Source organism: Gorilla gorilla, chromosome 6 (genome assembly GCF_029281585.2).
Source record: "Gorilla gorilla gorilla isolate KB3781 chromosome 6, NHGRI_mGorGor1-v2.1_pri, whole genome shotgun sequence".
NCBI classification, from domain to species: Eukaryota; Metazoa; Chordata; class Mammalia; order Primates; family Hominidae; genus Gorilla; species Gorilla gorilla.
The window spans coordinates 166,471,951-166,497,050 of record NC_073230.2 but is presented as its reverse complement, the minus strand read 5'-3'; the positions used below and the strand labels follow the sequence as shown (position 1 = coordinate 166,497,050).

Sequence of the window (25,100 nt, the reverse complement as noted above, 5' to 3'; positions counted from 1 at the left end):
GGCCGACAGTGCTCAGCTCTCAGCTCTGCTGGTCTCAGCGGCCACTGATGGTGGAGGGTGCTCAGCTCTCGGCTCTGCTGATCTCAGTGGCCACTGATGGCGGACCGTGCTCAGCTCTCGGCTCTGCTGATCTCAGTGGCCACTGATGGCGGACCGTGCTCAGCTCTCGGCTCTGCTGGTCTCGGCAGCCACTGATGGTGGACCGTGCTCAGCTCTCGGCTCTGCTGGTCTCAGCGCACCTGTGGGATAAAGCACACTGGGCAGATGTCCACATGCCTGAGCCAGTCCCGTTTTCCCACACTTTGTGGCCCACACAGTGAGCATGTTCGGCTTTGAGAGACTGAATTCAAAGTGAAGAACTGGTCTAGTGTACTTGGTCTACACCACCTGAACCCAGGTTTCTGTTTATGTGTTCATTCTTAAGAAGGAATCACTTCCTTCCCTCCAGCAGAGGTTGACTCCCAAGCTTGGTTCTGTCTGGGTTTCAAAGATCCTCATTCATCTTCCTTAATAAGATGTGATGCACATAGTATTTTTCTGTCATCAATTCTAATTCAAAAACATCAAACCAAAGCCTCGCTGATGTGCCAGCCTCTCACTTGATGAACAGAACATGCGTTCTGGTAAAGCCAGGTGTGCGTGCCTGGATTCCGTTCCTGTACTATGTGCAGCAGAGTTGGCAACACGAAACCGTCCAAAGGAAAAGAAAAGCCATGTTGAGGTCCCTTTTCCCTGAGATGAACCATTTGATGAAGCCAGAATGAGGAATAAAGCCGTGATTCACAAGCCTAAAAGACGAGAGTTCAGCGTTGCAGCTGGGCCCACTCTCCCCCACTTGATGGGTTCCAACTTGCAGATGTCTGCGCTATTCCAGGCCACAGCCAAGCCCCAGCGTGGCCAGCAGCGCCCAGTGCAGCAACTGTGTCGAGCTGGAAACGGTGGACAGCTTTCATCTCATGTGGGAACCAGAGGGGGTGTGTTTTTGGGGGATGAATTCCTGCACATTCATGCAACTCCCTCTCCAGGCCTTACTGGGCAGGAGCTTGGGTGAGAAGGCGAGGCCAGGAGGGAGAAGTAATTTTATGGTACATTTTGTGTCTTTCCTTTATTTCATACCACAATTCTTTTTTTTTTTTTTTCCAAATTTGGGTTGTAAGAATATAGCAGAAGAAATCGATGGTGCCTCTTCTTTATGAAATAGCTGAAGGTACAATGATAATTACCTTCCTAGCAGCAGCTGAATGAAAAGCTCACAATTACAGCAAAGGAAGGCCCTGGCTGTGCGGGATAAAACTATGATAATTACATCTGTCATGTTTGTACTTAGTCCTCATTACATTTCAGGGAAGGCATCCAGTAGTAAATAATGTGCAATCTTTGCTTTTAAATCAGAGGTCATGAAAGTCAATGGGAATTCTGTTTTCCCTCGTAGGTTGTCTGAGAGAGAAACCCATGAGCTACATTTAAAACAGCCTGATTATTACTGAGGACACCAAGTTGAGGAATGGTGTTCACGCAACAGCCCACTCAAACACAGCACACAAGCTTTATTACCAGGACAACTCTGAAACTCCCAGTGACGCGTAAAAACTAGCTTAATTCTTCATTTCACTGTCTATTAAGGGAGAAAAAAAACCATCATTTAAAGTTTTAATTCAGAATGCATTTAACTATGTAGGGACAGAGTGGCTTTTCAGAAAAAGAAGAGAGGTTGGATGTTCTGACTAGCATAAGAAATTGGCCAAATATGGGAACCACTTCAGTTATTTACAACCAAAATTCTGTGTATAATAATGGTTTATATTCAGTATTTTACTTAAGTAAATCTCAACTCCTAAGAATACAATATAAAAATATTTCAAGTTCAAAAGTCAATCTGCTGACTGGGTACAGTGGCTCATGCCTGTAATTCCAGCACTTTGGGAGGCCAAGGCGGACGAATCACTTGAGTTCAGAAGTTTAAGACCAGCCTGGCCAACGTGGTGAAACCCCATCTCTACTAAAAACACAAAAACTAGCCAGGCATGGTGGTGCATACCTGTAATCCCAGCTGAGGCAGGAGAAACATTTGAACCCAGGAGGGAGAGGTTGCAGTGAGCTGAGATCATGCCACCACACTCCAGCCTGGGGTAAAGAACAAGACCCTGTCTCAAAAAAAACAAGTCAATCTCCCATTGATTACTGAAGCTACAATTTCCCAATAAATTCCCATATTAAGACTTAGTATTTGGAAAAGGGACTTGAGAAGTCAGATGATGGTTTTCAAGAAAGCGTTTCATGAAATTTGCTTTAAATGTTAGGAAAGGCAGGTGGAGATGTGGGCAGGTGGAGATGTGGGCAGGTGGAGAGGTAGGCAGGTGGAGAGGTGGGCAGGTGGAGAGGTGGGCAGGTGGAGAGGTGGGCAGGTGGAGAGGTGGGCAGGTGGAGAGGTGGGCAGGTGGAGATGTGGGCAGGTAGAAATACCTACAGATGAGGCGTGTGCTTATTCTCCGTGCAAGATTTCAGAGTAAAGACGTGACACCCGTGCCCTTCCCCAAAGCTGGCCAGATCCTCTTAAGATGTTAAGGTCACAGCTGCCAGAGGCCGGGGCTGGTTTGGGAGCAGAAACTGGCGTTCCCTTCACCTGCCCCGCAGTGGGTGCCTCTGCCACCATGGAGGCTGTTGAGGACTGCAGGACACAGTCCAGTGGTCCTGACATGCTGAGTGCTTCATTTCTAAAATGAGCTTTGTTTGGAATATTGGGGAAATTGTGGCTAAGTTTTTCATGCAGATTAGGGTTTCTAAAGATACTTGTTTAGTAATTATCCTCTGATAGCATAAGGCGCATCACTAGGCCATCTTTACACTGTGTATTCAGAGAGACAGAGGAACACACCTCACTAGTGTCCTAGTTCGTATGACATCTTCATAAGAATCAGTCAACCAAGAGATAACAGAGTCAACACAGACAAATGGGCTTTATTTTTATTTTAAAAAAGTAAGCCGGGCGCAGTGGCTTATGCTTGTAATCCCAGCACTTTGGGAGGCCAAAGCAGGCGGATTGCCTGAGGTCAGGAGTTCGAGACTAGCCTGGCCAATATGGTGAAACCCCATCTCTACTAAAAATACAAAAAGTAGCCGGGTGCGGTGGCACACGCCTGTAATCCCAGCCACTCTGGAGGCTGAGGCAGGAGAATCGCTTGAACCCAGGAGGCAGAGGTTGCAGTGAGCCAAGATTGCACCACTGCACTCCAGCGTGGATGACAGGGTGAGGCTCCATCTCAAAAAAAAAAAAAAAAAAAAGTAAAAACAGAATTATACTGTTAATTGTACTTGCCTTCTGGCTGTTGATTTTCATGAAGTCACTTGGAGTGAGTCACACTGGATTCTCTGTGGTACCGGCCTCTCCAGGCGGGATGTGTTGCTGCAGAAGCCCCTGTCTGGGGAGAAAGCGCTCAGAAATGACCGCACCTCGCCATTCAGATGTTTGGCCCTGCACACCACTGGAGGACATGGCAGCTCTGTGCTTGAGGAAGCAGCATCCTTCCTTCTTCTGTGGTTCACTGAGGACAGCATGGACGCGTGTTCACGGGCCGCAGACCGCCCGACAGCTTGGCGTTCACCTAATAAATTTACAGGTTTTCACTGACAGTTTCGGGATGACCAACATCAGGACACACACATACACACAGATGAGTCTGCACATGCATGTGCACTGGAATCCAGAGCTAAAGGACACTTAGAAACCGCATCATCCAAGCTCCTCACTCCCTGAGCTCACCCACCATACAGATGTGGAGACTGAGGCCCGGAGACACTGACGTCCAAGCTCCTCACTCCCTGAGCTCACCCACCATACAGATGTGGAGACTGAGGCCCAGAGACATGACAGGCCTTTTCCCACAGCCAGGCAGTTTGTGTCGGGAACATAACAGTCATACAAATAAAAAGTATATTGCAATGAAATGGAAAGTAATGAGTAGGAGGCAAAGATTAAGAACGAAGACCGGAGGAAGCCAGAGTAGGTGCCGTGTGATCGCTGGGTGGGGAAGACAGAGGGACACACACCCACCATGTCCGGTTGTCACGCAGATGCCCTCATTGGAAAAAGCAATGTTAGTAGAAACTCACTTGATTTCCTCCACAGCCACTTATCCTGCCTGAAAACCTTAAATGTAGTAAAATCTCTGTGTGGCCAGTTAAGTATTTGCTTGACTTTTCCTGGAAGCCTGCGTGAGACCACAAGGAGGCTGCCTGTGGCCTTTGCAGTTGCTGCTTCCACAAAATCCTTCTGCCCAGAATCATTTTCTGTTCAACAGAATGCGCCTGGAATTAAATGAATGTAATTGTCTCCTGAATTATTGTGAAACCGATGACACATGTCACCACTCGGATCATCATGCTGTTCCCGCCTTCCCAGTGGCCCCCACAGGACGGCAGGTGGGCAGGAGGGAGGTGAGACCGGTCCCCACTCAGTCTGCGCAGCCCGCACTTCCTGTTCAGCCATCCCCCTCCCAGCACCCTGACTGTATTTGCTCCTGTCTTAGGCATTGGAGCAGGTGATGGGTGTGTGGACTTTAGGACACCTTAACAATTCAGACCTAAATCAACAGTCACCTTATCGACCCTCCTGCAACCCTGTCCAGCATTTTACTTTCAATCACCTATTTCTCATTTTGAAAGCAACTAAATGTGCTAGTTTGAACATGCTTACAATTTTAAAATGTGTTGCTGTAGAAATTGCTCTGGGCAAAAGAAAAACACACACACATTTCAGAAGGAGGCGGGGTTTTCCTTTTTATGCATTACTATTTGCAAGGAAGAGACAGGGGTCTCTGTAAATAGCTGTCACCCCCAACAAATGCATATTTCAAAAAATCAAAACTCCTTATTTCTGCTAAGCATTTTTCTACTGAAACATTCTAATTGGGGCTTTCAGTGACGGTAACATAATTTTACCTGTATTGTGTGTGTTGTGGCGAATTGCAAAACGAGGTCCAGTTTTAATTACGAATCACTAAATCAGATGCACAAAAAGCTTTTCTCCCTGCTTCCCCCCAGCCCCCGGCTAGCGTCACCGTGTTGTTCTGTGAGAATAACTTACATCTGTTCCTTTATGCTCGCCCCTCTTTTATGGTGAACATAATTATAAGGTGCATTTGGTGCCTTCTTTTGTGCTGACAGCCATCATCTCTGGGGCTGGTGACGGCTGCACGGGGACTCACTGGCTCGCTGTTAAAGAAAACGTGCCCCACGTCAGCTTCCCAAATGCAGCAGCGCTTAAGGTAACACCGGGGCCACCACTGATGTCCTCGTGCGTTGGCTTAAAATTGCATAGGGTTAAAATTTGCTCATTTTTCACTGTGTTGAGAAATGTATTCTTAATAATTACCTTGAAATCTGGAACATTGTAAATCTCGAATCAAACCCTGATAGCAAGAGAGTCCATTTTAGTCCTAGACACAATAGAAGAAAGGACTGTGCGTCAGATGCACAAGCGGCTGCCTCCCCAAGGTGAGGTTCCCCCAGCGCAGCATCCGGCTCTCCGGGGGTCGGTCTCTGCAGACGCTTCTGGGAGGTGTGGGGAGGAGCTGGTGAGCCCTGGGGATGATAGTGATGTCCTGGTATCTTCGTGTCCTTTGCAGGGTGGCCTGGGCTTGCCCTCTGGAAGACAGAACCACCTCCATCTGACGCCCCTCAGCAATGTGCTCAAATCTCGCTTGCCTCTCGAGGCTTTGTCCTCAAGTTCTTTTTTCTGTGCTTAATCTTCGAAATAAATGTAATAATTACCGTCTTCTAAGCCAACCTTCTCCCATTGGAGCTAGCAAGATGCGTTCGGACAAACTGGCTCTTTGTTTCTGGTCCCTGCCTGGTGGGGAAACAGAACAGGAGGCCACTCCCAGCAAGGCCCTTCCGCCCCGGCTCTGCCACAGACCCAGGCCCAGGCCCAGGCCCAGGCCGACCGGCTGTGCCCATGCCCCCTTCCGCCCCGGCTCTGCCACAGACCCAGGCCCAGGCCGACCGGCTGTGCCTGTGCCCCCTTTCCAGGATACACAAAAACAAGCCCCCACACACAACGAGTTAACTCCAGCAGGGAAGCAGCAGGTAGCGCTAGTTCGTTCTCCCAGGACACTGGCAAGTTTGTCCATGAGGCCTGGAGGAACCCTGTTCACACTCTCCATTGAGAGCTTGGAGCTCAGCCTCATCCCAGCCAGCCCTGTGGCTCTAGCAAGAGGCTCGTTCTTCTGAACACAGGGCAGCCTGGGTGGGCTCCGTGGCCAGGAAGCTCTGGGGTCACTTGCAGGCTAGAAAGCTCATCCATGTCATGGGGTCGCACCTGCTGAGTGGGCTAACAATGGCTGCCTGCCCTCCTTGGGCTACTGGTCTTCATTTCTGTTGATGCTCCTCTTAGAACCTCAACCTCAGGTATAAGGAAAGCATTTCAGACGCAGTGGTTCAGGCTCAAGGCTCGGGACAGCTGGGTCCCTACCTGTGCCAGGCGCTCGTTTGAATCAACAAAGGGCAACTTGTGTGTTGCTCAGTTCAGGAGACGCCACCTTTCCCTCTTGCTGAACCCGGGCTCTGCTTCCTGGCTTCCTAACCTCTGGGCTTCCTAACCACCAGGCTTCCTAACCTCCTGGCTTCCCAACCTCCGGGCTTCCTAACCACCAGGCTTCCTAACCTCCTGGCTTCCTAACCTCCGGGCTTCCTAACCTCCTGGCTTCCTAACTACCAGGCTTCCTAACCTCCTGGCTTCCTAACCTCTTGGTTTCCTAACCTCCTGGCTTCCTAACCTCTTGGTTTCCTAACCTCCTGGCTTCCTAACCTCCTGGCTTCCCAACCTCCGGGCTTCCTAACCACCAGGCTTCCTAACCTCCTGGCTTCCTAACCTCTTGGTTTCCTAACCTCCTGGCTTCCTAACCTCTTGGTTTCCTAACCTCCTGGCTTCCTAACCTCCTGGCTTCCCAACCTCCGGGCTTCCTAACCACCAGGCTTCCTAACCTCCTGGCTTCCTAACCTCCGGGCTTCCTAACCTCCTGGCTTCCTAACTACCAGGCTTCCTAACCTCCTGGCTTCCTAACCTCTTGGTTTCCTAACCTCCTGGCTTCCTAACCTCTTGGTTTCCTAACCTCCTGGCTTCCTAACCTCCTGGCTTCCTAACCTCCGGGTTTCCTAACCTCCGGGTTTCCTAACCTCCTGGCTTCCTAACCTCCGGATTTCCTAACCTCCAGGTTTCCTAACCTTCTGGCTTCCTAACCTCCAGGCTTCCTAACCTCCTGGCTTCCTAACCTCCTGGCTTCCTAACCTCCTGGCTAACCGCTGTGGTGTGGTCTTGTCTCCGCAGATGGATCACGACCCGAGGAACCCCGCGTACATCGCCACCCAGGGACCGCTGCCCGCCACCGTGGCTGACTTTTGGCAGGTGAACATTTTTAAATTAAAATCTCTCTTTCTGAAAAGAAGATCTCAATAACTGGGTCACGAATCATGTCTTGAATCTGATTAAGCCAATCAAACTTCTTACAAATGCTCATCAAATGTTACTTATATCAGAATTTCAGTCTGTTCATATTTTTTATTATCAATCTTTTGTTTTCCAAAACTTGAGTATGAAAAAATTCCCTTTGAGAGATATAATGCTTTCAAGATCATTACTTTTAAGCCACTTTACATTTGCATTTTATAAAACAGCGAGGATAAAGTTAGTAAGTCGTTCCATGTTATTGAAATATGCCTGTTGTCCATGGCATTGTTATGATGACGGTCACAGCAGGGCCCACGTACATCCTCTGTCGTCCTCTCCTGGAGTCCTGTAGGGCATCTGAAGGCCAGGCTGTGCTTCTCTACTTGACGCAAGCCCAGGTCACACAGATGAAGGCACAGACGTGAGGGCTGACGTGAATGTCAAACGTCAGCAAATAGAGCAACATGCAGAGGGCAGGTGGGGTCTTCCTTCTCCAGCTGCCCCCGGGTCTCCCCTCACCAGCCACGTGACAAAGCTGAATAGGAATGGGTTCTGGAACCTGGAACGTGGCCGTGAGTTACCGCAGGAGCACAGGCACCGGCCGCGTGTCGGGCACACCAGCCAACCCCGAGCCTGGCAGAGAGGAGCTCCTAAGGAGAGTCGAGCTGGGGACGAAGGTGGGAAGCGACGCGTCACCCACGCGGCAGAATCCAGGCAGGGAGATGCCTGTCACAGCAGTGACGCTGGGATCAAGCTGCAGCCTCCTGGCGATCCACAGCCCGGGCGCCTGTGCAGCACTGGGGTGAGACATTTCCTGATGTCGCTGTGCACCGGAGTTGGTAAATTCACTTCTGCCCCAGGCTCTTCCTATTCCCTTTACTTCCCTTTCCTGGCTTTCCCGTCAGCCTCGAGTGACTCCGATTACAGGAGGGGGAGCCTCCTCTCTCTGCCCTTGAGAACAGTGTCTGCAGGGCTTTCCAGAAAAGTCTGGAACAGATCCGGGTTTCCGAGGGCCTCCGAGTGCCCTTGCATGGTGAGCATTTGAATCCTCAGGTGCCATCATCCCATTTTATGGGCAAGGCACATGGGTATTGGAGAGATGGCATCACTTACCCAGGACAGCTCGGATGACACCAGGATCTGAAACACATCGGTATGACCTCCTGCCCTTTGTGTCTGCCTGTGTCTTCACACTATTGAAAATAAATAAATAAAACTAAACTGCATCTCTGTGTGACGTTGTTGAAGCTTGTAATCCCGGCATGGCACGGCGAACCTGCAGCACTTGGATGGTTTTGGGGGCACTTGGGCTCCCTACTTGTCACAGCTGGGGAGTCGCCCAGCCCAGTGAGAACATGCCTGTCCCAGAGAAGATGGCACCCTGGGGCCCATCGTCTTGGGAGTTTCGTGGTAGGAAGGTCTTTGCATGGCACACACCTGCCTTCCTGAAACATGGACCCATCTGTTCCAGCGCTGCCCTTAGAATGGAGCCCCAGGGCCCGTCCAGAGATGCCCCCTGCTGCGCACGCTCACCCCGGCTTCTCAGGGAAAAGGACAGAGTGTTCAGAATTGGAGGGCAGGCAGAGAATACCCACGGAGTCCTAATACCACCGGAGTTTTCATCCACCTCAACCCATTACCCAAAATGTGCTTATTTGTGTGTGGCATGGGGTGCCCCAAAATATGTGTTCTTTCATTTTTACGAGCCCTTGGGCCCCCACAGCCCAAAATCAACTTCATCTCCTCACCTGTGCAAGACTTCTCTGTCCAGCAAAGCCACAGGGTCTGGAGGGCATCCACGCTCAATGGCCACGATGATGCCCACATCCACCCTCGGTTCAGCAGGTGCCACATCCACCCTCCGTCCTGCGTGAAGCCTCTCGGCGTCCACACTCAACGACCACGATGATGCCCACATCCACCCTCGGTTCAGCAGGTGCCACATCCACCCTCCGTCCTGCGTGAAGCCTCTCGGTGTCCATGCTCAACAACCACGATGATGCCCACATCCAACCTCCGTTCAGCAGGTGCCACATCCACCCTCCGTCCTGCGTGAAGCCTCTCGGTGTCCATGCTCAACGACCACAATGATGCCCACATCCACCTCCATTCAGCAGGTGCTGGGTCCTTTGTGAAGCTCTCACATGCTGACCTGTAGTCTCTGTGGTCTGTGAGATTCAGAGGCTCATAGCGTGCCCAGATTCCTGTGGCTAGTGAATAGAAGGTGTGAACCATTTTTCTTACTGTTTATTATGGATAGTTGGCAATTGTTGGAGGCAATTCATTTGATCAGTGTTTACATCTTATGGGCTATTTTAGAGTGATTATCAAGGAGCATACATTCTTGAAATTGAACTAATGCATCTCTATATGAAATAAGTAGAGACAAATTTTAAAGCAAGGTAAAATGCAAGATAATTCTGAGATGCATCTCGGTCAGCAGGTATCAGGTGGTTCCAGGAAACCCCAGTGTCCCTCAACCTGGTCACAGCTTTTCTAAGACAAGAGCTCATGGCCAGTAGCCTCAGCCCTCCCAGGATGTTCTCGAGCATGCCAGCCGAGCAGAGCCTCTGAGAAATTGTGAACTAAAGAAACTCGCTTCATTTTGCTTCCTGCAGACGTCCCTGACCACGACGTCATTGCTTCCACGTCATCCCTCAACCTGGGGATGCCTCTGTGCAGAACACAGGAGCTGCCCACCATCGATGCCATAAATCCACACAGAGCAGGATGGAGGAGAGTTGCTTCCTCGCGCAGTCACATTTGCCTGGGAGGCCTCTAAACTGTGTGTTTTCGAATGTCAGCATCTCTCAGGCATTGCTCTTCATTGAATAATTACCAGTAAGCCCCAAGATTGACATTCTTAAAAATTCAAAGTTAGGGTTCTCTTTGCCCTCTCTGGCTTGGCAGAATGCAGGCAGAGGAAGAACGCCTGTCTTTAAAACCTCCCACAGAAGGCAGAACTTTTCCAAACCCACGGTAACGTGTATTTTTAAGGACAAAGGTGGATTTGAAATGCGAAGTTGGTGATGACGAAGTCAACAGGCTGAGTTGGAGTGACCGTCTCCTCCTGCATCCCCCTTCTGGACCATTCCCAGATGCTGACCAAGGATCGGGACACAGACTGAAGGTTATGGATCATCCCAAAGCACCTTCCTTTTATCTCCGGCTGTTGATGCTGATCTGAAGCTCCTCCTTGGGGCGGGTCCACAGGTGTTTCTTCTCTGTCGGTAATCAGCAAATTCCAGGAAGAAAGCGTGAGCGTGAGAAAGGCCGTAATGGGAAAGACGGCCGTGTCTGCCCCAGGCCCGTGCACTCCTTGGGGGATTCGAAGTGTCCCCCTCATCTCCGCCTCCCTGTCACACAGCTTTTCCCCACCGTGGATTTATGTCAGGGTCCAAATTTCCCTCCTCTTCTAAGGATGTCAGTCATTGGACTGAGAGCTCATCCTAGCCTGTGTGACCTCACCTTAACTTGACCACATATGCAAAGACCCTATTTCCAAATAAGACCACATTCACGGGTTCCAGGTGGACATGGATTTGGGGGTACATGATTCTACCCAGTACAATGGCTAAGAAGAAAAAAGACCTTTTCCAAGCAGCTAATTGGCACCCACATGACATGGTGATGGGTCAGGAGTCCGTTTGGAGGTCACTGGGCGGCTGGGAGGCAGAGGAGCCAGGAGGGCCCCAAGTTCCTCAGCAAGAAATGCTGTAGAGGGGCCCATGGGTCCAGAAAGGAGGAGCCTGGAAGAGGGGTTCAGGGGAAGTCCCCTCGGTGAGCATGGGGCATCGAGGTCACTCCACGCGCACCAGCCTCTCCCCCAGCATGGCACCGTGAGGCCCCGTCAGCTCCCCTTCCCGCAGGGCCCACAGCACCTCTGTCCATGCTGTATCCCTGAGCAGAGCCCAGAACGTGCACGAAAATCCACGGAGGGTCACCACTCACTGCACACACGGTGCTTTCCTGCAGTGAACCAGCTCTATATGGACACTGGATGCATTTCGAGAATTTGACTTCCAAAATTTGACTTACATCAAGAAATTCCTAAAAATAAATTCATTACCTAAAGGAAGATGTACCCCAAATTAATTCCTTGTCTGTGAGTGCTCTCCAAATCATCCGGCTGAATTCCTGGTCCTTACTCCAGCTCAGAGGGGTCTGTGGAAGTCTGAGTTACAGTTCAGAAATCAGTGTTACTAGTGAGTAGTAACTGGCCTAGAAATAAAACATGCCTCAAAGAAAGAATACCCATTTTGGGGTGAGGGTGTCATTTTGTCATATAAACATTTTTTTAAAGCGTGGAACAATTTTAAAGGAAGAATGGAAAGAAGACTTAAGTATGGGCCAATCTTGTGCTACATTATTTGAAGTCATATCAGGATCTTAGGAAGAAACATATCCACCGTCCTCTCTGCTGGTCATTCTGGGATGATATCTGGAATATGATGTTCCTTCTGGGATCATAAATTCAAAAAGGGTGCTGACATTCAAAACACAACAGAAAAAGAAGCCAGAGAGTTTGGTGGAAACAGCCGGGCTGGTGAGAGTTTTGAAAATCACTGCAGGAGGCAGAAAAAGCCATCCTCGGCATACAGCGCCACCTACAAGCTCCCTCTTCATCCACGCCGCCGCTGTCAGCCCAGACGTCACAAGGAAACTTGGCCTCAGCTGGCGTCTGGACTTGGTGGTGCATAAAACTTTCTTTTTAAAATCCTAAGACTATTATTTAGATCTGAAGGAGGGTTAAGAATATTCTAATAAATTTTAAATTAGGAACACGAGTTTGGCTGTGAGGTTTTACTGTTTTGTTCAATGCTTCTAAATAAGGAGTCTTAACACCTCATACCCATCCGTTGACACCCCCGGGCGTTGAGCTCTGGTTGCTGTCAACACGCCGCTTAGGGAGGAGGCTGAATATCAGGAAGGAAGACGAGAGGAGGAGGCAGGTCTCCATGGTCCACTCCTGGATTCCTGCGGCTTTGGGTACCTGTCAGATAGCCTTTCTCTAGAAAGCCTTTCTCTAGAAAGTGTATTTTAATCTGCAAAGACGCCTCCCACCTGCCAAATGGGGCCACCTTGAGTGAAAGACACGCACCCATTGGAGGGGACATTCGAGTCCAGTGGGCATAAGGAAAGGGGGCTGGGGGAAGAAAGGAAGTCCCATTTATTGAGCTCTTCAATGCCAGGCCCTGGGCAGGCACTTCCCATATGGGATCACATTTGGCTGAGCCATTGACCCTGCGATGAAGCCATCGTGAGCCTCCCGTCATTCCACCTCATGGGGTCCCCGGAGGCGTCAGATTCATAGAAGCCTAGTATGAATCTAGGGGGTAGTGGCCAGGGGCTCAGGGAGGGGACAGTGCAGAGGGGCTTGATGGGGACAGGGCTTCCATTTGGGAAGATGAGAATGCTCTGAAGAGCGTGGTGACAGTGACGGTTGCAGAACGGTGGGAAGGCCCTTACTGCCGCTGCACTGTGCACTTACAAATGGTAAATTATATGTTAGGTATCTTTTACTACAATTAAAATAGAGATATATAGAGCGAGCCCAATTCTACCCAGGATGAAGCTGTGGCCCAGACAGCCATAAGGACCCACCCAGATCCACACAGCTGGTGGGACGCAAAGCCCATTCTAGACCCAGACATGTGTAGTGCCAGGGTGTCTCTTCAGCACACACACTCCTTACAGATAAAGAAGGCACAGTGATTCATGAAGACGTCTCTATAAACAGAAAAGAGAGATCCGGCAGCAGTGACCTCGGCATGTCCAGAGTAGGTGTTGTTTACAAAAATACACGTGTGCAGAGTCTCAAGGCGCAGAATATGTGAAAGTCAAAGTCCTCAGAGACAGGAGATAAAGTGACGCTTTCTCCAGGTGCCGAGACTTCCCCACGGGGAAGCGAGGTCTGCACCTTCCCGGGGACGTGGCCCCACAGTGCGTCCCCAGCCCAGTCATGCCCTGGTGCACAGGGCAGCTGTCACAGAGAAGCCCCTGCGGGCAGGACTGTAGCTGGATCACAGAGAAGCCCCTGCAGGCAGGACTGTAGCTGGAGGATTAGGACTGCCGGGGAGGCAGGGGAGGGGGTGCGGGCATCGATATTCCATCACGGACCACCTCCCTACTGCCTGCACCTGCTGCGCCACCTTCTACCACACCCTGTGCTACGCGGCTCGCGTCAACTGAAGGGAGTTGGCCACCCGCCATCCCCCCTTTCCTATTTTTAGAAAGAGTGCAGAATTATGTGCTCTTCTTCCAGAGAGAGCTTCTGTGTGTCACCACCAAACACTGGCTGTGCCCAGGAGATACACAACAGCTGTTTCTAAACCAGAAATGTAGGCAGCGTAGTCTGTCATCATCAGGTGCGGAGTGGATGTCTGCAGATGTGACATGGAAAGCCAGGGCCCTGGAGCCCAGGCACGGGGACAGCCACCGCAGGAACCCAGGCACGGGGACAGCCACCGCGGGAGCCCAGGCACGGGGACAGCCACCGCGGGAACCCAGGCACGGGGACAGCCACCGCGGGAGCCCAGGCACGGGGACAGCCACCGCGGGAGCCCAGGCACGGGGACAGCCACCGCGGGAGCCCAGGCACGGGGACAGCCACCGCGGGAGCCCAGGCACGGGGACAGCCACCGCGGGAGCCCAGGCACGGGGACAGCCACCGCGGGAGCCCAGGCACGGGGACAGCCACCGCGGGAGCCCAGGCACGGGGACAGCCACCGCGGGAGCCCAGGCACGGGGACAGCCACCGTGGGAACTGGCTCCCTGTATGGGAGGCTCAGCCAAGAGGACAACTCCAAAGTTCAGCCTTGCCTCTCCTGTCTGATGAACAGGCTGCCTTTCAGGAAGGAGTCAGACACGAAGCAGCTCTCCTGGCCCCCAGAGAGAGCACAAAGCACTCGCTGAAGTCAGCAGGTGTCCCGCTGGCATCGGATGTGTGTTGACTCTTATTGCACATCAACATTTTACCAAGAAAAAGGTGCACTTTCAATTTCTAGTTTCTGCTTTCTAAAAGTATTCTGTGATGAAGCCTCAGCTGGGGGGATATGTTTTCTCATTTCCAAATTGATAGGCTTGATATAAATACAGCTTTTCATTATTTGGCATCTGTAGATCACAGTTCTTACTGTGGTTAAGAAAAAATCCTGAATTTGGAACTGTGGAAGACCCAAAGAATTTAACGGTGTTTCCTTCCAACTGCCTGCCAGCCACCGGTGACAAGGCCGAGGTGCAGGAGAATGACAGTTGAGAGCTGACTGTCACCGTGCAGGGCCGCCCACCACCCGGCACCAGTGGCTCGTCTGCCTGTCTGTCTGCCTGTCCATCTGCCTGCCTGCCTGTCTTGTCTCTGCCTGTCTGTCTGCCTGTCTGTCTGCCTGTCTGCCTGTCTCGCCTGTCTGCCTGTCTGCCTGCCTGTCTCGCCTGTCTGCCTGTCTGCCTGCCTGTCTTGTCTCTGTCGGCCTGTCTGCCTGTCTGCCTGCCTGTCTTGTCTCTGTCTGCCTGTCTTGTCTGTCTGCCTGCCTGTCTTGTCTGTCTGCCTGCCTGTCTGCTTGTCTGCCTGCCTGTGTATCTGCCTGTCTGCTGTGTCAGCTACTGCACTAGTCCAGGCAGGGGTGGGTGGGAAGATGGCAGGCCTGGATTCCACACCATGCACTGTCTCTGGGCAGCTTCCTTGATCAGCCCAGGATGACCACTGCAGGCATCACCATCAGCACCACCAGCAGCCAAACCTCAGAGCATCCAGAGATGACCCTGGCCTGGCCCTGGTGGAGGGGATGGTCCTACACCACCTAAATTTTAAAAACATTTAAATCCTCCAAAGATGGCATCTGCTCAGCCCGAGCTGGTTCACGGCCCCCAGCTACTCACAACCATTTTAATGTTCCCTCGGCATGTGGGAGGCAGGGCCCTGAGTGTCCCGGACAGACCCGGTGTCCAACAGCGGGGACCCTGAGCATCCAGGACAGACCCAGCATCCAGCAGCGGGGCCCCTGAGTCTCTAGGACAGACCCAGCATCCAGCAGCGGGGCCCCTGAGTCTCCAGGACAGGCCCAGTGTCCAGTAGCAGGGGGCCCTGCGTCTCCAGGACAGACGTGGCGTCCAGCAGCGGGGGCCCTGAGTCTCCAGGACATACCCAGCATCCAGCAGCAGGGGCCCTGAGTCTCCAGGACAGGCCCAGTGTCCAACAGCAGGGGCCCTGAGTCTCCAGGACATACCCAGCATCCAGCAGCAGGGGCCCTGAGTCTCCAGGACAGGCCCAGCATCCAGCAGCAGGGGCCCTGAGTCTCCAGGACAGGCCCAGTGTCCAACAGCGGGGGCCCTGAGTCTCCAGGACATACCCAGCATCCAGCAGCAGGGGCCCTGAGTCTCCAGGACAGGCCCAGTGTCCAGCAGCAGGGGGCCCTGAGTCTCCAGGACATACCCAGCATCCAGCAGCAGGGGCCCTGAGTCTCCAGGACAGGCCCAGTGTCCAGCAGCAGGGGGCCCTGAGTCTCCAGGACATACCCAGCATCCAGCAGCAGGGGCCCTGAGTCTCCAGGACAGGCCCAGTGTCCAGCAGCAGGGGGCCCTGAGTCTCCAGGACATACCCAGCATCCAGCAGCAGGGGGCCCTGAGTCTCCAGGACAGGCCCAGTGTGCAGCAGCAGGGGGCCCTGAGTCTCCAGGACAGGCCCGGCGTCCAGCAGCAGGGGCCCTGAGTCTCCAGGACAGACCCGGTGTCTGGCAGCCTCTCCCTTCTCGTCAGATGTGTCCAGCCCGGGGCCACGGTGTCTGCTCTGGGTCCTTGGTTACCTTAAGTGGTCTGGCTCCAAGAGCATGAGAATGTCCCCCAGTCCCTGCAGCTCCCTAGTGGGGGTGAAGACTCAGCTTGCTCATCATCCTGTTCCACCCCCTGGACAGTGACTGGTGCGAGAGGGAACCGTCTGTGGATCTCACTGACTCTGGAGTGAAGGGAGAGTCAGGAGGTTAGCGGGGGGAAATGACTTCGGAGGCTGCTACCTCACCGATGGGTTGATTTTAAGGCACGTTACTTGATTAAAGGGAAGCATGAGAGTTGTGTTAATTCTTAGGAATTAACATGAGAGTTGTGTTCATTCTTAATTTCTTAGGAAAAACTTGATTTTTCATTTCCATGATAAGTACTTTAACCACATGCCTGAGACTTTCCAGGACATTGTTATATTTCAATTTTTTTCTGGATTTTTTTCTATTCATAAATTCACAAACCTTTAAAGGTGAAAGAAACTGTTTCTCATGTTGCCTTATCTAAATTTTGGGTTTGAAACCTATGACCTCAAAGCTTGTCCGTGGTTCTGCCTGGGACAGTGCAAAGATGGTCGGTCAGTCTCTTGCCGCACACATGCGGAATTTAAAATGGGACTCAAGTAGAAAGGACAGGTCCGGCTTTCCTTTCTGACTGATTCTTACCGCTCCAGCTGAGAACAGCAGGCTCTGCTGCTCCTGTGTGTGATTGGTTCCCAGCCTTCGCCCAGCTCCTCCCCTCCCCACTCCTCCTCCCCTCTTCCTCTTCCTCTTCCTCTCTTGCTTCACAACTGGATCTGATTCATTTATGTCAGGTCCTGATCTTGAAAAGGAAAGGCCGCCCAGTGCAGCAGCTCCCCGCAAGGAGACCAGGCGCATATTTAACTGGGAACGTGAGCACAGGCAGAGGCCACAGGGAGTCTCAGTGACGCCTGTGCCAGGTGACTTCCTATGCGGGTCCAATGCCTGATCACAAAGACACCCACGGTGGTCACACAAAGGCCGGGTGGAGAGGAAGTCCAGTGTGTGAGTGCATTCCCACCGTGGGAACCCCTATGCAGCAGGATGGCCATACCAAGCCACACGGGGTCTGCTCGCACACAAGCAGGCTGAGTCCTTCCCGGAGAACACAGACCCGACTTTGGTGGAGTGGCAAGTCCTCATTCTGAGGCTTCCCCTTCCTCCTGGGCAGCAATACTGCTGGTGTTCTGAGGCTTCCCCTTCCTCCTGGGTGGCAATACTGCTGGTGGAAAAGTCCCAGAGGTTGCTGCAGCTGCTCCGCAGCCCTGGGATGGGGCTACGAGGCGGCACAGGCGTCGATCTGATAGCGGCACAGGGGGGTTCCTCCCGCTGCCCCCTCATCAGCCTTTCCATCAGCACTGCTGACGTGTGTGTGGGCTACGTCACCTCATCGTGTCATCCCTAAATGAATCCCACACTGACATGTTTGTTTACTAAAAAAAAGCCAGGTAGGTGCACCATGAGCCGGTCATGGACGGCATCACGAAGGTTTTGTCACCCTGCGTTGGGTTATATTACCATGTCCAAACGTGCATGTTGTGGCCTGGAGCCTGTGACTCTCGGAACCAGAGCCGCAAAGCCTGAAGCTTCATTTCTTAGGACTGTCCTCTGGGCAGGGTGAGAGCAGAGTTGAAGGTTTCCCCTGCAAAAGATGTCACACACACTATTTCTTCCTCTTTAATCTGTCTCAGACCGCACAGTTTAACTTCCAGGCATCAGTGAGCTCCTAAGGAGTGAAATACGAGTGTTTTCCCATTAACTGACTCCTCATCCTTTTAAATTTAGCTGCATCTTCTTTATAAGTCTAAACCTCTGTTCAGCCCACGAGAGGACGCTCACAACAGAAATGAGCAGAAATGAGCTGTGCAGCAGAATTGCGTGGGCCCCGCACCTGCTCTGGAGGAAATGCATCTTCATGGCAACCGCTTCAGCGGGATGCAGTTACCAAGCTTGTTTTTTAAAAAACTGAACACTTGTCTGTACATTTAAGCAAGTCCTGGAGGACTTCTGCCATGCAAGCCTTTGATAACATTTTCTTTCGGTCATCTTTTTTTTACATAAATATCCAAACGGCCTCTTAGAAATGTGAATTGTTTTCAATGAAGCATCTGTTAGATGCCATGGAGGGTAGAAAAGGTAACTGGACTAGGATGGAGTCTTTAAAGAGATGATAGTCTGGTAGAGGAAAGACGTACGGGCTAAAGACAAGACTAACACAGGCAGGAAGGGACTCATCACAAAAGATCTAAGTAGAAGGAGGAGAAGCTTTCCTCCTGAAGGGGCCCAGGGATGTTTTGTAGAGAAAATGGCCTGGCGTTTCACTATTTCAGTTTTTTGTTTTGTTTTTCAGAGATGGGATCTCACTATGTTGCCCAGGCTGGTCCTGAACTCCTGGGCTCAAATGAGCCTCCCACCCACCTCAGCCTCCCAACTAGCTGGGACTACAGGTGCACACCACCACATCCAGCCCCAGTGTTTCACTATTTCAGATTGATCATCTTCCCTTCGATCAGGTCTCTGTGGGGCTTCAGAAGAGCTTATTTTAAGAGTGTGTGTGTGTGTGTGTGTGTGTGTGTGTGTGTGTGTGTGTGTGTGTGTGTTTGAGACAGAGTCTCGCTCTGTCACCCAGGCTGGCGTGCAGTGGCATGATCTCAGCTCACTGCAACCTCTGCCTTCCAGGCACAAGCAGTTCTCCTGCCTCAGCCTCCTGAGTAGCTGGGATTACAGCGCCCACCAACACACCTGGCTAATTTTCTATTTTTAGTAAAGACAGGGTTTTGCCATGTTGGTGAGGCTAGTCTCGAACTCCTGACCTCAAATGATTCGCCTGCCTTGGCCTCCCAAAGTGCTGGGATTAGAGGTGCGAGCCCCTGTGCCCGGTCGAGTTGTTTTTAATTGTAAATGTTTAAGGTGTACAGCCTGATGTTCTGACACACGCAGACATCATGAATGATGACCACAGTCAAGCTAATGAATACACGTCTCCTCGTGTAGTTACCGTTTCTTTGTGTGTGGTGAAGCACCTGAAGCCTACTCTCCTGGCAAATCTCTGTGCCCAACACTCTTATTAACTACAGTCACCATGCTGAATGCCAGGTCTCCAGAATTCAGCTGTCCTCTACTGGAAGTTTCTACCTTTGGATCAATTGCTCCCCATTCCACCCTCAGCCCCAGGCCCTGGCAGCCCCCCTTCTACTCTGTCCCTGAGTTCGTCCTTTTTAGGTGCCACATGTGAGTGAGATCATGGGGTGCCTGTCCTTCTGTGTCCGGCTTATTTCAATTTAACGTCGTGTCCTTCAGGTTCATCCATGTTGTCAAAAATGACAGGAGTTCATTCTTTCTTAAGGCTGAATAATATTTCATTGTGTATATACCACATTTTCTTTGGCCATTATCCATTGACGGACATGTGGGTTGTTCCAAATCTTGTTTATTGTGAATAGTTCTGCAATAAACAAAGGGGTGCTGATGTCCCTTCCACACACTGATTTTATTTCCTTTGGGTCTATACCCAGAAGTGGGATTGCTGGATCACACAGTGGTTCTGTGTAATTGTTTGAGGCTCTCCATACTGGTTTTATTGTTTTTTTGTTTTCTTTTTTTTTTTTTTTTTTGAGGTGGAGTTTTGCTCTTGTTACCCAGGGTGGAGTGCAATGGCACAGTCTCGGCTCACTGCAACCTCTGCCTCCCAGGTTCAAGAGGTTCTCCTGCCTCAGCCTCCTGAGTAGCTGGGATTATAGGTGCACGCCACGATGCCCGGCTAATTTTTGTATTTTTAGTAGAGATGGTGTTTCACCATGTTGGTCAGGCTGGTCTCGAACTCCTGACCTCGTGATCCACCTGCCTCGGCCTCCCAAAGTGCTGGGATTACAGGTGTGAGCCACTGTGCCTGGCCCTCCATACTGTTTTCTGTAAAGGCTGCCCTCACTCACATTGCTACCGTATAGTGTGTAAGGTTCCGTCTCTTCCACATCCTCTCCAACACTTGCCATCCTCCTCGTTTCGGTGGCAGCCATCCCAACAGGCACAAGGTGCCAGTGCGCTGTGGTTTTGATTTGCATTTCCCTGATGGCTGATGACATTCAGCCCCTTTTCACATACCTGCGGGCCATTTGTCTGTCTTCTTTGGAGAAATGTTTGCTCAGATCCCTTGCCCATTTTTAGTTGGGTCATTTGTTTTTTTGTTTGTTTGCTGATTAAATACTTAGCACTCAAAAAGGACCTAGAGTGAAGACGCCCTGTGTTCCTCTCCATCGGTGTTGATAGGAAGCGTCGGGGTGGCCATTGTTCCACGCCTGTGGGTGATTTGATGGGTGAAGGAGAGAGTGAGGTTGCAGCGGATGCATCTGTTGCTAGGGCTGACATCACAAGGTGCTGCAAACTGGTTGTTTTAAAACAACGGGAGGGCGTCCTCTCGCAGTTCTGGAGCCTGGAAGTCTGAGATCCAGGTGTGAGCAGGGCCACGCTCTCCGAAGCCTGTGGGGGAAGATCCTCACAGCCCCTGCAGTGTCCCGTGGCCGCCTGCCATGAGGGGTGTGGCGTGGGTGGCCACAACACTCCATCTCTGCCTGTCTGCGCGTGGCCGCTCTCCGTGTCTGTGCCTTCTTGAGGTGTCTCCCTCTTCTTCTAAGGACACAGTCACGTTGGATTGTGACCCTCAGCTCAGTTGCATCTGCAAAGATCCTGTTTCCAGATAAGGCCACATTCACAGATACCAGGGATTAGGACGTCAATATAAGCTGTGGGGAGGACAGCGTTGAACCTGTAACAAACAACAATATGGTTTTTAAATCTACAGTCAGTAAACTTACTCAGTTGGGTCAAATAACAGCCGAAGTCTGCACTTCTTGTTCCTTGGGTCACTGTCCGAATTACTGAATTTCTCCACTTGCTGCTGCTGACCAGCTGTCAGGAGACCTCACAGCAAGCTGCTGTGTCCCTGCCGGGCGCATCGAGATGGGTCAGGTTCACAGAGCCTGGCAGCAGGCTTTAACCCCTGTGTTTGGTGGTCTCTGAGAACCACTGGGCTGACCACTTCCATTCCTGCTGGAATCATAAACAGCAAAGCGCAACATCGCTCCCCTCCCCACCCCAGGCCCACAGAGCTGGCACAGCTAGAGCCTTCAAGGGGGATGCCGATGCCTGGGGACGCTGCACTGGAGAAGAAGTATGTAAAACTGGGGAGTATCAGTTCTCCAAAGCGTGGTGCCAGCCGTTCACGCTCGGGATCCAGCACTTGCGGCTCATTTTCAGTCCATGTTGGTGACTTTTGTTCGATCCAGGGATGGTGGTGCAAGTGCTGGGATGTGCAGGGGCTCAGGTGTGCTGGTGCTGGGGTGTGCAGGTGTTCGGGTGTGCAGGTGCTGGGGTGTGCAGGGGCTCGGGTGTGCAGGTGCTGGGGTGTGCAGGTGCTGGGGTGTGCAGGGGCTCGGGTGTGCAGGTACTCGGCTGTGCAGGTGGCCATGGGGGCCGTGTTCTCTTACCCTTCACCAAACAGGAAGTGCTAGTAATGGTCATTTCTGGAATTCAGGCATACAGTTTTGTAAACTGCGCATTCCAATGAACTGCATTAAGATTAAATAAGGACCCTGGGTCATTATTTACTTCCTGAAAGAGACAGTTTTAGATTTCTCAAAGATTTGTGACACAAACCAATCTTAACTTGATTACGTCTGAAAAATCCTGTATCCAAATGAGGTCACATTCACAGGTGCCAGGGGTTAGCACTTCCGTATTTCACCTGTCAGCAAAGACCAAGCCAATGAGAAAGAAAATAGTGAAACTTCTCCCTGATTAGAAATTGAACCTTACTCGACTGGGATTTTTACTGATTCTGCATTCGTACCAAAATCCAAATTAACTTTTTGCGATGTATTCTGAGGTTATCTGGTCAGGCGCGCTGTTGAAGGCTGGAAACAGATGGAGAAATGCCATAGTTTTCCTCCTCGATTGAGTTGCTTTGTACCGATTCAAAGGAACACAAGATAATGTAATCAGTTCCGTGAACAGCTTGTAATATTGGTACCCAATTGGGCTGCCTATTTGTTTGATTTAGTAAATTCCCCTCTCTGCTTTTATACACAGTGACCTAAAAAGAAATATTATTCCCCAGAGCGCCTTTGGGATTGTTTGTTTAAATTAAGTTTCATTTGGATTTAATCTTAACCAAATCTTCAGAGAGCCGGGAAGGCACCCCATAATGAAGGGCGGACGCGAGAGCCAATGAGTTTAGCTTCCAGGCCGTGCGGATCCCCCCAGTCGACGGGGCTCTGTAATGTCACACTTGGGCGGCACGGAGCCGAGTGCCGGATGATTAGTTTATGGTCTAGATCATTGTATTTTTATTACACTCATAAAATCTGTGTTTTTCCTCATTTTCGTAATGGCTTCCATGAGCTTCTCCACCTTCTGAAGGCACATTAAATTGTTATGTGATGGAAGTACCGATTTGGAGGAGCAGGTTTGAAAGCCTGAAAAGCCTGGCGTAAGAAACGTGTTTTGAATTCTCATCTTGTTGTCGGATGGGCACTAAGGAAAGAGAAAGTGCGCAAATTTGAGCATAATTCTTATTTATTTGTGGGCGTTTTGTAAATACTTCAGTTGGTTCCATTAGCTTCCGATGTAAATGTTACACAGTGAGGTGCCTTGAGGATATTGACTATTTCAGCCCCGTGAGAACATAAATCAATATTAAAAAAGGAAAATGTCGTGTTTGTGTCTGATTTTTAAAATATAAACGTGGAATTCAGTAACATGCGCTACGATGACAGCATTTTATATTTGGGATATGAGGGTTTTTAAAATAACAAGGTCTTAATTGGATTTTTGTGTCTGTTTTTAAAAGAAATAGAAACTGTCTTGGATACCAAATTTACATCTAAATGCAGTTGCTTATAAACATTTCTGCCAAGTTAATGTAACCCATTGCAGAAAAAGCAGACCCCTCTTCACTCTATAATTTAATATGCTAATAAAAATCTACAAATGCCACCTCAGTGTGCCCCACAGGATTAGTGGTTTTGGGTAGTTAGGCTGGAAATGTTAAGATGTAGGTTTACAGCCACAAGTAGCCAGTTGTGTTTGCAAAGAAGCGAGGTCAGAGGACTTTGTGTCTTTGTAATTTCTGTGGGTTTAAATGTGCTTTTGTTTATTGTGTTCCAATGTGGCTAATAGGAATTAGTAAATCAATTTGGTATTTGCTTTAATCTGAATAGTGTTGCCATATTTCGGTATAAACAAATGAAATTGCAGCAGTACAGTACTGCTTTCCGTGATGTACTTTGAAAAGAAGTCTTTCGGAGGCTGCTTCTGATAGGACAGCAGCTTCACAAAGCAAAACGTTTCTCTAGGTGAGCAAAATGATGCTAGCCACCAGCAAGTGAGGGTGTCGGCACCGCCTCGAGAAGTGCTGGCTGTTATGTGTGGCGTTGGAGAAAGTATCCTTTACAGATCAGAAGTTGGAAAGCCACACAGCTGAACCTACACCCGAGGAAGCTCTAAATGGCATGGGATAAATTTGCGGGGTTTTTTAATATTTCATGGAACATGCAAACTATGGGCCAGTGCATTCAGAGATGCTCAGGCAGCTGCGGAGTAAACATGTCTGATGAAAATGAAATAAATGTCCTGTGAATGGAATAAATTTGGACTGTGCTTCCGAGTGCAGTAATTACACATGTCACGCGGTGATGAGACAGTCACACCGCGGCCACGGGCCTTCTTTGTCCGCAGATGGTGTGGGAGAGCGGCTGCGTGGTGATCGTCATGCTGACACCCCTCGCGGAGAACGGCGTCCGGCAGTGCTACCACTACTGGCCGGATGAAGGCTCCAATCTCTACCACATCTATGAGGTACTCCGACCAGAGCCACCCAGGCCAGGACCCACCAGCTGGACAAGGATGGGCCCTGCTCCTCCTCCGAATGGGATTCGTTAGGGCCCCCGAGGGCCGCATGCAGGGAGGCTCAGCGCACCCCATGTTCAGGGGATGGAGGCTGAGCCACCCCTGAGGGCCACATGCAGGGAGGCTCAGCGCACCCCATGTTCAGGGGACGGAGGCTGAGTCACCCCCGAGGGCCGCATGCCCGTGTGGATGGTTCACACGGCTGTGTGCTCATGAACCAGACCCTGGGAGTGTGGTGTGGTTTTTATTTTTTAGATTTTCTAAATCCAAATGATGACAGAGTAGAAAAAACATTCGCCTCACAGCGTGGTCCCGGTCCCATATAACAAGCCTTTAAGTGGGGTCTGTTTTTAAGAAAACCTGGCGCCCATCCTTGATGCCAGTGCCTGAGCCATGTGGCCTCCCCGTGGCTCTGCTTGGAGTTTCGTGGCTGGATCATGTGACCTTTTTATTTGAGGATAACCTGCTCACCAGTTTATTTATCTGGCTGGATTTTCTGCCCCCATCAAGAATGAACTAAATAAACGTGGGTGATTAAGCCAGCACTAGAATGCATGCTTTGATTCTGTGTGGCATTAAAATGAGTGAGAATGCCAAAGCTCCACAGTAGGAAGCGAGTTAGAGGCTCAAGTGTGAACCCTAAACCACACAGCTGTGGCCTTGGGGTTCCTGCAGAAACGCTTAGGCCCGGAAGTGCCTGCGCTGGGGTTCACATCAGCGCGACTCCGTGAGCCTTTTGCTTTTCCTGCTCTAGACCCAGGTGTGCGCAGCTGCGATGGAGTCTCACTTAGAGTGGAAACCACTGAGCAGAACATGTAGTCGTGTCGCTGCTTTTGTTGAAAAGTGTAATTTTTCTCTGGTTCCTTTTTTTGAGGGTTTATGTAACATGGACATGCAAAAGACAGAAAGTAGGATAGTTTTGGATTGTAACCTTTTAAAAAATTATTTGACGCTCAAGCCCC

At 50.7% G+C, this 25,100-nt stretch overlaps 1 protein-coding gene across 4 annotated transcripts in view; it reads left to right on the top strand.

Annotated features, from left to right (window-relative positions):
* PTPRN2 (protein tyrosine phosphatase receptor type N2) overlaps positions 1-25,100 on the top strand; it is a 1,029,630-nt gene that overhangs the window by 966,419 nt on the left and 38,111 nt on the right. For all 4 annotated transcript variants that reach the window (XM_055347412.2, XM_055347413.2, XM_055347411.2 and 1 more), the window contains 2 exons: positions 7,325-7,402; positions 23,968-24,087. In XM_055347412.2, the coding sequence (XP_055203387.1) occupies positions 7,325-7,402; positions 23,968-24,087 (198 nt within the window). The remainder of the gene's footprint in view (positions 1-7,324; positions 7,403-23,967; positions 24,088-25,100) is intronic.